General features: G+C 34.6%; 1 protein-coding gene across 8 annotated transcripts in view; it reads right to left on the reverse strand.

The window, feature by feature from the left end:
- FIP1L1 (factor interacting with PAPOLA and CPSF1) overlaps positions 1-14849 on the reverse strand; it is a 68156-nt gene that overhangs the window by 49457 nt on the left and 3850 nt on the right. For 2 of the 8 annotated variants that reach the window (XM_010859707.1, XM_010859699.1), the window contains exons 2-9: positions 13878-13922; positions 13735-13774; positions 10456-10513; positions 9314-9417; positions 4612-4676; positions 3782-3889; positions 3215-3345; positions 2856-2924 (exon numbers count right to left, since the gene is read on the reverse strand). In XM_010859707.1, the coding sequence (XP_010858009.1) occupies positions 2856-2924; positions 3215-3345; positions 3782-3889; positions 4612-4676; positions 9314-9417; positions 10456-10513; positions 13735-13774; positions 13878-13922 (620 nt within the window). Of the gene's footprint in view, positions 1-2855; positions 2925-3214; positions 3346-3781; positions 3893-4611; positions 4677-9313; positions 9418-10455; positions 10514-13734; positions 13775-13877; positions 13923-14849 lie in introns of all 8 variants that reach the window. The other 6 variants (XM_010859702.1, XM_010859701.1, XM_010859704.1 and 3 more) reach the window with 5 other exon arrangements.

Below are 14849 nucleotides of genomic sequence, written 5' to 3' on the forward strand. Positions count from 1 at the left end.
AAATGCTTCCACAGAGCTGGGGGCAGGGCGGGTGGGAAACCTATGCAGGTGTGCACACACAAACTTGGATATTTTGAGAGAAGGCTGTGGTCAATTTTTCTTATACATATCACCCATTCTTACTAGTCACTTCTTTCTTGCCTTCACTCTCAGTTATATAATTGTACAATTGTTTTCATACTCAATTGACTTTATACTGAAGTGTACAAAAAGACTTTAAGAATGTTAAAACATTAATAAATCACTTGAGACACTATAATAAACACATGCTGGTTCATTTGTGCAGTGAAATGGTAACCCACTCCAGAGAGTCCCAGAGAGTCTACAGACTTAGTGACCAAACAAAAACAACAAATCTACTTGTTAGTATGTTTGAAAATTTAACTTAATAAAAACTTTAAAAGTTATTTTAAAGATGCTGATTGGCTGTCCCTCAGATAACTAAGGATAAAAAAAAAATCTTTGTATTAGATATAAAAATAACTTAAAAAACCTGTTCTTCTGTCCATTCCCCAGTATCAGTCTGAGTCCTTGATCATTTTGTGCCCATAGTACTCCAACAGTTTCCTATCTGGACTCTGACTCACATTTCCACCCTTTATACTCTGTGGCCCACCCTGGTTACCAACTGTTTTTTCTGAAAACCAGATTTGCTTATGCTATTCTTATACCCAAGAACTTTCAAATGGCTTCCTATTACCTATCCATACGTCTGTAGGGTACTTGCACATTAGTCTTTCACATCATTTCTACCATTTCCAGGCTTCTCTCCTCTATCTTTCATCGATTCTCAACACTTCTTTCACACTATCTGGTTTTGTTCACATTGTTTTCTCTGCCTACAATCTTCTCCACTCTCCTCTCTCCTAGTAATGCAAACTTATTCATTTTTCATCACATCCCATTTGAATCCTTCTAGACTCTGCAATGTAGGATAACCCACTCTCGCCTCTGAACTCCTTACTGTATTTTGTTAATATACGAATATAAGACTTTCACAATACAATATGGTTATCAGTTTGTATGTACACATCACTCAGATCATGAGCTCCCTGAACACAAAGACTGCTTTACTGTAGCACAGGGCTGGGCACAATGAAGGCATTCAGATATGTTAATAAAGTTGGGCGAGTTTTTTTCCTTCTATCTCCTTCTCACCAATCCTAATAATTACAGTTCCAAATGGTAGAGAAGTGGACAAGAGCTTGGACTTTATTCAGCTACACCATACACTGCCACCAAAACAGTATTACTTGTAACTCACTGTCCTAATCACGAACAGGCAGTAATTCCTCCAACTCATCTTCCTGGTTTCTAGGCTTTCTAAAATTAAACTACACCCTACAAAGCCATGTCTTCTATTCTCCAAAAAGAACTAACTCTCTGATTCAATAAGGCTGATTTCTTAAATAATTTGACTACAGCTATCAAATTCAAGTCCTTATTCCTTCAGAAGTAAATAAATCAGAATGGAACAATCAATCTCCTCTCACATGATCAAAAGAAACTTCAAAATAATTTTTTGATAGATTGTATGTATAACTTATTCACTATGGCTATCTTCAATAAAAGACCAGACCCTAGCAGTTTCTTCTTATTCTTTGCTTTTAGAAGTTTACTGCAAGAAAACACAAAATATACAAAAACTGGAAGTTTAAAAAGGCAGTTCTCATTTCTGTCGGAAGAAAATGAAAAGCACCATTGCCAACAAACTATTTCCTCATCAAGATAACTTCTCTAACTATTCATTCCAATTGTAAAAGACAGTATATTCAATGTCTAAATAAGTAGGTATCATCAAAAATAACTTGATGACCATTTAAAATAAGAGAGACATCAAACACTTTCAAAATATTTACAGCAGAACAAGAACCAAATACTTACCCAAAGTAGGATGTAAATTAAAATTAAATTCTCTATACAGAACTGTGTCCAGCAGAGCGGCTACATCTGCGGATATAGCACATGCATTGCATAAGGCAGTATTTTGGAGGACAGGGCTATAAGCCCCAAAAGGGACACAGAAAAGTTCCTGCCTATAAAAATTCCCTGAGTGTATAGCTCAAACTAAAAATCACTCCCAGTCACTGACATCCCAGTGTCACTCCACACAAGAATCAAGAATTAAGACTTAAGATAAAGGAAGAAGAGTTTATAATCAGGTTTTGAGAAAGTTTGTGGGATGTTGTGTATCACACAAGTATGAAAATATATTATTATTCTTTGGAATGATCATATGGAATAGAGAAGCAAAAAGTCAGACCTGATACCCAAGTGGTATCAACCTACAAGTTCCTCACTAACATGCTCCTTTTAAATATTCATTTAAAAAATCAATGACTTTATCCTAATTTTGTTGAGTCTTTCTTGGCGACTCTCAAAGAATACCTAAGATTCTTGAGACACCCTAAACTATAAGAGACATCACATCAATGATTTCAGTGTCACACAGATAATACAGGGTATGCCATCTACCTTACCATTTTTTAACAGAAAATCAGGAAAAATAAGTCTCCAATTCTGATAAAAATTACAGCAGGATCTACAATGAGTGCTTAGCCTGTTGGCATGAACTTTTATATCCTACAAACAAACATACACTTGACTCAAAATAAAATCACAACATATAGCAAGAATAGTTTTACTTTGCATTTGTTAGTATAATAGGCTATAATTCACATGCTTGCAAAAGTGGAGATAAAACAACAATCAGCAAATTTGTAAGTCACCAGGAAGCTGAAGATTTGGAAAAAAGGTAGCTATTTCCATTTTAATCTTGTCCCTTGAGTAGTGGTATGGGAGCAGACTCAAGAACAAAAAATGAGAGCAACCAAGGATAATTTACTAAAATTCACCTTAAAAAGATTGAATCTGCCATCTTGGATCTCTGCACCTGGTGTAACTTCCATAGTACAGTCTTCGGCCTAAGTTAAATAACATATTCCCCATTAAGATACCACATAATTTTTAATTGACAGGCCACATAAAGACAAACCAGCTGTGGCTAGTCTGCAACATGAAACTAAAAACATCAGATAATCATTAATATGAAACTCTGGAAGGGAAGGAGGGGAAAAAAACAAACACGGTAAAATGGAATTTTTAAACTATCATATAGCATTTAACCACCTTTATAGGGAAAAACTGATGTATTTAGGGAATAAAATTGGGACAGTAGAAAAGGCTGGGGTATTTTGGAATATTTACTAATTACCGTAATTTTATTTGTAGTAGAGGTAACTGGTATAACTTCAAGCCCCATTCGTATCCTCTTCTGTTTTTCACAGTAAGCCTTCCAGGTGTCTTCATTAAACCCGTAATTAAAATAATCAGAAAGATCAGCACCTAAAGATAAAACACACTTTCAGTGTACAAATGATTTCAATTCTATTTTTATGTAGTACATAAAATATAATAAACTGTAAAAATATAGAGTTCTATTAAGTCTTATCACCTCTTCTAATTTTACCAATTCTCCCAATTAACACCATAAAGCAACAGAACTATACAAAGTTTTGACCAAAATGATTTCCTCTAGAATTGGCATTATAATAAAAACAATGAGTCTACTTTTATATAATGCTAGGTCACCTGTAAGATTTAATAATATAAGTCATTATTACTTGTGTGCTTAAGACAATAAAAATTACATTTAAAAAATAATATTCTATGCTGAAAAAACTTTTCTAATGATTGTTCATACTGATGCTGAAAAAAACTTTGCTAATGATTATTTATACTAAAAATTTTTTTAAACTGATATAATCCACAATAATCTTACCAGGTTTACGCCATGGTTTATCTTCAAAAGAATCCAAATCTACCTCCAAGAGTGGAACTCCATTAATGCTTCCAGGTGCATCAAGATCTACTCCTTTGACTTTCGTTCCTACTTTAGAAAATTACAAAACGGTAAAGGAACCATATTAGTGAGAGATACCACAGACAAACAGAAAACAATGACACCTTTTTACTACTGCTAATGCTAGCACTAATTGTGGCAAGATTTCACACTAAGTAGTAACGTTTCCACAAATAAAAAGTGAGGTCAAAGTTTATGGTGTAGTTATAAGATAAAACAGAGAGATTAGAGACTTCTTGTTTATAATAAGGGATTCCTGTACCAAGAAACTTCCCTGTTTTAAATCATTATCTTCATACATTCTGTGAGCTAAGAAAGATTTCTACCCTTTAAAAAAGCTGTAGAACAAACAAACAACAACAAAAACATACACATGACAGGACCCCTATGTGACCCACACAGCCTGAAGTATTTATTAGTCAGCCATTTACAGGAAAGTGCCCACTGCTGCTGCTGCTAAGTCACTTCAGTCATGTCCAACTCTGTGCGACCCCATAGACGGCAGCCCACCAGGCTCCCCCGTCCCTGGGATTCTCCAGGCAAGAACACTGGAGTGGGTTGCCATTTCCTTCTCCAATGCATGAAAGTGAAAAGTGAAAGTGAAGTCACTCAGTCGTGTCCAACTCCTAGCGACTATATATGGTCAAAACGGTTCTTTTTAACTGAGCTGTAATAACTAACATCTATTCATGACTTATTCAGATATATGCCCTATTTTCCTACTGATGCAAGTACAAATATAAATTTACCAGCAGTTCCATAAACTCTTCCTCCTGTCTTGATGTTAAGATTTACAGGTGCTGTACCGTAACTCCTAAAAGCAAAATAATAAAAATTATCGTGAAATGCTGAAATGAAAACAGCAAAATATTCAGTATGTACATATAAATTATATAACCACATATTAACTGGATAGACAGACACTAAACTCAAACATTTTAGAAAATGTTTTAAATTTTAAAAGTCTGTCACTTGCTTAATAAAAGATAAAAACAATTTTATTTAAAAGTATGATTAATTTTCCATCTTAAAAACCTACCTGTAAATAATTCAATATTCCACTATTACAAACTAATCAGAAATTTGGCTGGAAAGGAAAGAATAGTTTACATGCCTAGTTTTTACTTCCTCATCTCCTACTCATTCATTTGGACTTGCAAAAACTCACTGCTTCTTGCCTGCCTAATAATGTTCATCTTTTGTCTCCAATGTGTTAATTGTGACACCTAGGTTATTCTGCCTAAAAAAAGTAAGGCTATATTCAATAAAATACTCAAATATTTGTATAAAGCTCCACTGCTATAAATGTAAGAAATATAAGGTAGCCCAAACAAAACTGTTACTATCAAGGAGGACCATCATTACCAACTTAAAGGTTTTATCATCTCACTGACTAATTAATTCATCTAATAAATACTTCTGCCCATGGCTTAACAGTAAAGAACCTGCCTGCAACGCAGGAGAGCAGCAGGAGCCATGGGTTCCATTCCTGGGTTGGGAAGATTCCCTGCAGAAAGAAATGGCAACCCATTCCAGTATTCTTGCTTGGGAAATCCCATGGACAGGGAAACCTGACAGAGGAGTCAATGGGGTCGAAAGTGTCGGACACAACAATAAATGCTTGAGTACCAACAATGTATCACATATAGTTCTAAGCTAAGCAGAGAGAAAGAGGAACTGGACAAATATGGTTCCTACCTCTTCAACAATCAAGTTCAGCACAGCAAAAGCACTCTGAGGTATCTATATAAGATATACAAAAGTCCCAGCTATTTGAAAGTCAAAGTACAAAAACCAAGGACTGTCTCCAAATGGTCCTCTTACAGAACTGCTAAAGGATAAATCAAAACAGTATTTATGGCTTACCATAGTTCATTACATGAAGTTCTTTACTTTCCACCCAGCTACTTTCCATTCCCCACTGTGCCTTTTAAAATGTTACTTTTCTTTTTTAATGCCACCGAGCCTTTGCATTCATTGTGAGTAAAAAGGCTTAGCTGTCTGGAAAACTGTATTCAAGTAAATCTGATACCAATCAATAGCTACCCCGCCACCATGAGATGTCAGGCTTCTCTAGGGGCTAGATCCTATGTACCTGGCTGTCTAAAGGAACTTCAAATTAAATATACCAAGAAATTTTATTTTAACCCGCTCCTCCCACCTTACCCGTATATGGTAATACACTGCTATGTACACAATGAACTAATCTAGAAATCTCCAGGTCAATGAGTCCTTTATCTCCCTTTCCATCTATAACCAACCATTACCCACGTTATTTCCATTTATTCTTTACTCATATATATCAAATTATTTCATCTATCACTATATTACTGATGCTGGCTTAGTTTTATCACCCCATGTAGATGATTACTTCAAATCTACTAAATAATTTCTGTCTAGCACATCTCAACTACATCTGCTGGAGTTTTATTTCAAATGTGACCGACCTAATAACCTTTACCATGATTACATGGCAAAAATGTACTAACTTCCCTCTTCTGTGGTTTAAAGAAGCAACCTTCCTCATCTACCTTATTCTCCAGCATTCTGGTTCCTCTAAGTCATGCTTCCACTGTATCTAAGTAGCTTCCTCTGCCAAAAACCATCAGTGCATTTCCTTCTGTCTCAAGAATTATTGAAACAAATTTAAATACTACCTCCTCTAGAATTTTCTCTTCAACACACGTAGACTTTTAGCAACCGTCCTCTCAAAATTTTTAAATCACTGTACATGTTTCTAGCTAAGCACTTACACTGCTTAGCTAGAAAGTGTTTGCTCACGTCTGTCTTCCTCACTACTTTTGATAAACAAGAATAGTTTATATTCCCATCATCAATTAACAGAATGCCAGACAAGCTGTCTTTAAAAAGTATTTAATGAATGAGCAGATGAATTTCAAAGACATAGCTGAGAAGCCACTCTTCTACACAAGGTAAATTATTCCTACCCTAAGATCTGCTTTTCTTCCTACCTTACTTATAGATACAATAAACTCGGTAACAAAAAGTATGTTACCTACAACAATTCTAGTTGTTACTTTCTACCAGCTTACAATAAACCAATTTAGCATTGTTCCTTAAAAACAATTTGCTCTTTAAATTTGCTTCTGAAAACACTGCACAAAGTAAATATTCATTAAATTTTATTTTCTCCTTGGCTTTCTTTCAGTTTTCAATGGCTATATCTTGAGATAACAAGGTTAAAAAAGCTTTATACTCTCCAGAAAGATCTGTAACCTAGTTTGAAATGCATTAAAAATTACAAAAGAAAAGATGGACTGATGAGTGGGTGGAGGCATGGAGGTAGGTAGTAGACAGGTGATGCAGCAAACACAGCAAAACATAAATTATATAATCCAGCTGATGAGTAAACACGTGTCCACATCAATTCCTTAAACTTCTTTGAATGTTTGAAAATTCTCATGGTCAAATGTTTAGGGAAGAAAAAAGTTCAAAGACAACTGTGTTTTTTAATATGCAGTCTATTTACTAAATAAACACCTACTAAATACCATACGTAGGACACTGTAAGAAATAGGAAAATTCATAAACCATGGTTTCTACTCAAAGATTTCAGAGTCTGTGATAAACGTGCAAACATAATTACAATCCATGAAACTGCTATAAGAAATAAAGTTCAGATAAAGTACTATGGGAGTCTATGTGTATTTAATATTTGTATGAAAGTCTTATCCCAAAATTGGTCATATTAGTAAAAAATAATCACCATTTCCTTTAATTCTTCTATACTTGCAAATATAAATAATTTTAGAGGACAAATACTTCCTAAAAATGCAATGAATACTATGGTATTATCTTAAAGTGTTCCTTCTGCGTAGTGCAAATGAAAAAGGAAGTCAAGATGTTAGTCACTCAATTGTGTCCAACTCTTTGTGACCCCATGGACTGCAGCCTGCCAGCAGGACTGTAGCTCCTCCAGTTTATGGGATTCTCCAGTCAAGAATACCGGAGGGGGTAGACATTCCCTTCTCCAGGGGATGTTCCCAACGCAGGGATTGAACCCGGGTCATCTCCTGCACTGTAGGTAGATTCTTTACCATCTGAGCCACCAGGGAAGCCCAGATGACAAAGGCCTATTACCATAAGGGTTTACTAATATCACAAGCTCAACACTAATCATTTACTTTAAGTGGAGATGAGGAGAACATCAAGCATTACCCTAACATGAATCATTTAAATCCTGCCCCTCCAAAAGTTGCTAGGGTCTTAAAATTCCACAAGCAGTCATCACTATAATGCAAAACTGATTATGACAACTGAATTACCTTTAAGCTTCCTGAAATAACTTCAAAAAATTTCTCTACTAGATTAAATATTCAAAAGCATTTATGCATATGTTGTTCCATTTCAGATAAGACTGCCTAATAAACGATAGTGCAATTAACGAAAAGTTTGTTTTCAATGTACTAGTACCACAGTACACATCCAAATTGAAAAGCACAGAAACAACGTCAACTCTTATTCTACCACCATAACATAATCCCAATCCGTACTTTATTCCTCAGCAGTCCATTCGCTTGATCCAGCTTTACAGACTATAAACCCTGAGACAACATATTGGCATAAACAGCCCTCAGGATTATTAACCACTTGAAAAATACACTATAAAAAGCAAAAAGAAGTACTTTGGTTATTGTTTTTATTGAACAAAAAAATTAAAGAACCTAAACTCAGGTCTGGAAAAGTAATAAAATGTTAAAAACAATATAGATGCAAACAACAATTTAAGGTTTTCTAATTCTAATTAAAGAATCTGTGGCACTCAATTAATTTGTAAAAACACTTCAATTTCAAGAATAAAAAACTGCTACTTCCACACAAGTTTACCTAACTTTATATTTAGGAAAAAAAACTTCATTCTGAAATCCCTTTACATCATGATATGCAACTAGATGCACGCATGTATGCCGAGTCGCTTCAGTTGTATCTTGACTCTTTTCCACCCTATGGACCACAGCCCTCCAGGCTCCTGCTTCCATGGGATTCTCCAGGCAAGAATACTTGAATGCCATGCCCTCCTCCAGGGGATCTTCCCGACCCAAGGATCAAACCTGTGTCCTGTCCCTTATGTCTCCTGCACTGGCAGGCGGGTTCTTTACCACTCTTGCCACCTGGGAAGCCCTATAACTGACATATAATACTGTATTAACTTTAGATTTACAACAGAATGATTTGATATATGTATAAATTGTCAAAATGATTACGGTAAGTTTAGTTAACATCCATCACCACAGATAGCTACAAATATTTTTTTTCCTTGTGACAAGAACTTGTACCTACTGTCTTAGCAATTTATCAGATGAAATTTTAATAAGAATTCATATCATGGTCAGATGGAAAATTGTAAAAACAATGGAATCAATCACTAATTGTCTGATACAGGCACACTGCCTTTGATTTAAGCACATACAACTGTTACTTATAACTCACCCATACTGTGGTGCTCCCGTTTTAATGTCTCCTATAGTGACGTGAACATCGTCCTCATCATCATCACTGTCGCTATCACTATCATCTTCAGTCTCAGTCACTTTCTACACCAAAAAAATAACCACAAAATGCACTCATTAATCCATTTCAACCTTTGATTTGAGATGAGTAACTGAAAAGGTAACTGTTTTGCATTTTTTGAGCTCCTTGTAAAGGAAAAAGTTATAGTGCTGCTGCCTATTTCAACTCATTTACAACTCGGAAGTTGTACATGACAAAAGGATAACGATGTTAAGTAAAACTGTTTTTCATTGTCTTTTTGTAAATAACACTGTATGTATTTTTCCTATTAAGAACTGCTCCTCTTAAAAGTAAGATCTAAGGCAACATACTAAAATATCTAGAAGATAAACTTAAAAAAATTTGAGGAATTCTTAACAGAAAGAACATGAAGGTAAAAGGAAAACAATTTTTAAGGGTCACAGAGTCATGGTTAAATATCATCAAACAGTTAAAAAAACAGTTCACTTACTCCTGACAATCGTTTACACACAGTAGAGGCCCTGCAAATGACTGAGGGAATACTTTGTTTCTATGAGTAAAAGTTGGGCCATACACAAAGGTTTTATTTTGACTCTAAAAGGCTGTTTTGTGCTTAGTCACATAAGAGCAAAATTAAAAAAAGTAGAACTCGTAGGCTAAATAGTTTTTTGTATACAAGTTCGAGCTTGCAGAATACAAGTTCTTTTTTACAGGATTAAAACATGTTAAAATATTCCTAAGAACAATGATTTGTTTACCTGCAAAACATTACTTTTAATAGGCATGACGTCAGACGGTCACATATATATATATATATAAATAAAATATAGATATATCTGCTAAAACAACTGACAAACTTGGGTTGCAAGACTCAATGCTTGCTTTGAAAAAACTAGGCTATTATTATTAATAATAAACTGCTCTTTTATTAAAGCAATGAACATTAAGCCTTGGTAAATGCTCCATTTCGTCTAGAGTTTCCTCCCACTAATTCTCATGCGAAATACTGCAAGTAATGCTAAATTTTGGTTTTTTTCCCACGTGAACGGGAAACTACCGATAAAGATTTTGAACAGAGAAGTAACCAGATCTTGTGTTACCGGTTTAGGTACGCCATTTTCAGGAGTTTCATCTTCAATTCCAGATGGAGGATTGGCACTACAAGCGACAAAAACAAGCACATGCTTTGTATTACTTTTCTGAAGTAAGGATGGAGCATTGTAGCATTTTTAAGCTACGTTTGATAGTTTCTTGAAATTACTGTCTGTTGCATAAGAAAAAAGATGGTAAAAACGGCCTGTCTTACTTTGCTATTCCTAATGCCTACACAAAACATGTACATTCAACACTGGAAGTAAAATGGAATTGCACCCACAGTTTGTTAATGATGCCAAATTTGCAGTTTGATGGTGGGATACAATTTGAGTTTTTTACATTTTTAAAATATGCATCATACTTAATCTTATTTACCCTAAAACTACCTTGAACATTGAGGTACTGTAGGAACTGCCAAGGGCTATGTAACAGTTTCCTCTTTTCTTCCTCATTTTATAGTTTCATCTTATTGGATATATGTCCTTTGTCAAATAAAAAATACATTTTAAGATTTTTTAAAAAGTTAATTTTCATTTAAGACTGCCTTCCAGTTTGGTAGTGAAGAGCTCCAGATCTAATTTTCACACATGACATACTTTTTTAAGGCTAGTTATTAATTTGAATTTGCCCTGTTATAACAAAATTGCTATATAATAATAAACACTCTTATTCTCACGAGACTTAGCATATGGCCATTATCCATGAAGTCAGATTTCCAGTACTGTAGTGCAATTGGTTTTTTATATTTTTAACAACTACAATTTTTATAGTGGAAATTAACCATTAACCTCATCTTATAGATAAATAAACTCAAGTACAAGGCAACTCACAATTATTTAGGTAAAGCATTTCCAGGAAAAATGTCCAGATGTTGATACAGTTCAAAGCTCTTTTCACTGAATTTCTGCTAATCTCTTCTAAACTTCACTTTTTGTCAAACAGTTTCTATAGGAATCAATTTAATCTCCAGTGTTTTTTTTTTTTTTTTGGTAATACAATTTCCAAATAAACCAAAATGAAGGGCAAAACATGAAAATTTATCTGTTAAATTTTCATTGTTCTACACTAGCCCAAGGAAAAAAACATGCAACTATGATTATTCAGTACATTTCTCAGAAACCAGCTGGGGCTTGTTCTTTTATGTCACAAAACAGTACATTTAACCAAACCTTGGATCAATGAAACATGACAATTAGAGATAGCACAATGCAATGGTTAATAACAGTTTCAAGGATGGGTTAGTCACTTTTTTAGTCACAAAGAATCTGGGGAAAACTAATAGCAAGAGCTCAGATCATTTAGGGCAATGTAATATGTACCACTCTGAGTACCAGAACACAGGTTTGGCAGGGTGCTCGTGCCCTACAGACTTGTTCTCTATCACCACTAAAATGCTAGAAATGTGGTAAAATTATAAGCTTTTTATAGAAAAATAAAATTTTAAAGATAGATCTTTTCCTTTGGATGAAATAAACTGCTTTCCAAATAAAGTCCTAATAAGGAACACGAAGACATTTTGACAGTGACAAGGGAGGGAGAGGGATTCCTCTCCAATCAATTTAATCAGGTTGTGTACTGAGGAAGTAAGAAATCAGAAAATAAGCTTCAAGAATTGTAGCCAAGAACTCATATTAAGAAAATAAAATAAAAATTAGTTCACAAAATCCTGTTATTATCATTAATTTCTAGACCAACTGAAAAACAGGATAGGAAGTAATATTACTTTCATCACTATAGATTACACAAATCCTAACTTTGTGATTAACTGAGATCAGGGTTAGGAACTGGCTTGGATATATGCATTTCAAAATTAAATAACAAGATTTCAGATGGTACAGTACTGAGTTAATAATTAAAAAAAAAAAAGTCCAAAACAGGGGTATTTTAAACAGAGAATAAGTTCAACACCCTGTCAGCTGTTTCCATTTCTCACTTCTTCCCTTCACTTTTAAAAAAATAGCAGCAGAGATACAATTCATATACCATACAATCTACTCATTTGAAGCATACAACCAGAAGATCGTTAAGTATGAAGACAGAATACTGTATCTATCTAATTATAGTACACTTCCATCATCCCAAAAAGAAATCTTACAGGTATGTAGTTGGTCTCCATTTTTCCCTACCCTGGTAACTACTACTTTCTGTCTCTTTGGATTTACCTATTGTGTACACTTAATAATTAGAAACGCAATACACAGTCCTTTGTGACTGGCTTCATTCACCAAGTATAATGTTTTCAAGGTTCAACTGTGTTCTAACACATGTCAGTACTTCATTTCTCTTTACTGTCAAACAGTATTTCAACTTATGAATATATCACTTTTCTAAATCTGTTCATTCATCATTTAATGGACACGGGTTACTTTCATATTTGGCTATTATGAATAATGCTGCTATGAACATTCACATAAAACTTTTTGTGATGTGTGTTTTAATTTCTCTAAAGAATGTATCTAGGAGTAGGATTCCTGGATCATGTACATATGGCAGCTCTACGTTTTAACCTTTAGAGAAACTGTTAGACAGTTTTCCATAGTAGTTGAACCATTTTACAATTCCACCATCAGAGTTACAATTTCTCTGTATTTTCAGGAGCACCTGTTACTACCTGTCTTGATTACAGTCATCCTAGTGGGTGTGACGTGGCATTTCCTCCTCTTTTTAAACCCAAATATCTTTAAAACTCCTTTTTGCAATCATGCCTCCCTCATTATAAGACACTAAGGAATCTGGTCAGAGTAATGTCAGCATGTATCCATCCATGTACTTGTATCCATGAGCTATTATGAATTTAGGATAAGTTTCTAGCTCCTTAATATGTTCAATAAATGACACACCTTTCTGATAATCTAACACTTTCAGTCTTATAACAAATTCATTCATTCCACTTTTCATTTTAAATTTGAAATACTTAAGTTGTTAAGTTGTAAAAGTAGTTAGTTATAAAAGTAGTTACCCAAATAATTATTTTTTAAAAATTTAAACCTTTTTTCCTTAGTAGTGTAATGGTTATACTGTATACTCCACTACTGAGCTCACTTAAGGTTATGAAGTTACTTAATATGAAAAATATTCAAACCCTTACCTCAAAACTTTTTTGTCCCCTAGGCTATTAGCAAACAGAATTGGTTTAAGAGTACATCCTGAAATAGTAATAAAGGACTCAGTGTCTTCCAATCTCATTCAAGCCAATGATGATAACCAAATAATGCTGACAGCCTGTTGACAGGATCACTGTACCACACAATATTTGTTAAGTATCAATAAGAAATTTCACTAACCTGGCATTTTCTTCTTCTGGCCTTTCAACTTCATTTTCATCTACCAAAAAAAATAGATACATAAATAAATAAAATTAACAAACAAATCACTCTTAAAGAAACTATTATTATGAAAATCTGAAGTGATCATCACAAGCACTAACCTAGGTCCTTTGCCAAATCAGTGTGCACATGCACGTCCCATGGGCCTATAAGCACATCCAAAGTTAGATCACCTTATAATGACTTAACAAGATTATGTTTTTAATGAAAAATAAAATTAATAAAAACCAACTTTTAAGTATTCAAGATTTCTAGATCTTTGTAAAAGAAACCCTACACAGTTACATTTCAAAGAGTACTAACTAACGATAAATCTTGCACCAAAGGTAATGTATTTCACAAGTTTACCAAAATTAAATTTGTCAAAGTCACGTCAAGGAGCAAGGTGCCCAAACATGCGTTTTTACTACTCTAAACACGATCGAGAATATGCCTTTTAGGCACGAAACAAACATTAACTTTCAAATTTAGCACTGGTAACAGACAAAAAGGGACTGTGACTTCATGGAAGTTAAAAAACAAATGTCAAACAACTCTCTTTCAACGGGTAAGTAAAAGATGCAGTAAATTCATTTTGTGTAAAAGATAGATACACGAGATGATACTGAAAACCATAAGCCTAAGGGACATGAGGTACTTCTATGTGGGTTAAAGCCAAGTCTCTTAAAAAAGAAAAATTTCACCTTAATACAGGAGACATTCGGGGTTTTCTTTATGGGCCATAATGTATTCCATCTCTTTCTCTCACTCTTTTAATTAATTATTTTTAAAGCACGACTTTCAGACAAGGAGGTACCCTTGCAGGTGCATTCCACACAAACTGACCATCAAGAAACAAGACGTTAGTTTTACAGCATCAACTTTATTTAGCTATTATTACAGAATGACTGTTTGTGGGACAAGAAGGGCATCCTACAGTCAAAGGGCAACAAGAAACACGCCAACAAAGCTCAGAACCGATACAAGAAAACAAGTGAAAGAGTGCTGAGGCGAGGCGGCCGAGAAGGGCAGGCGGGGAGGAGGGCGAGGCTGGGTTCCGACCCCGCGCCCCCGGCCCAGCCCGGCCCAGCAGC

This window comes from Bison bison, unplaced genomic scaffold (genome assembly GCF_000754665.1).
Source record: "Bison bison bison isolate TAMUID 2011002044 unplaced genomic scaffold, Bison_UMD1.0 scf7180017864458, whole genome shotgun sequence".
In the NCBI taxonomy this organism is placed as follows: domain Eukaryota; kingdom Metazoa; phylum Chordata; class Mammalia; order Artiodactyla; family Bovidae; genus Bison; species Bison bison.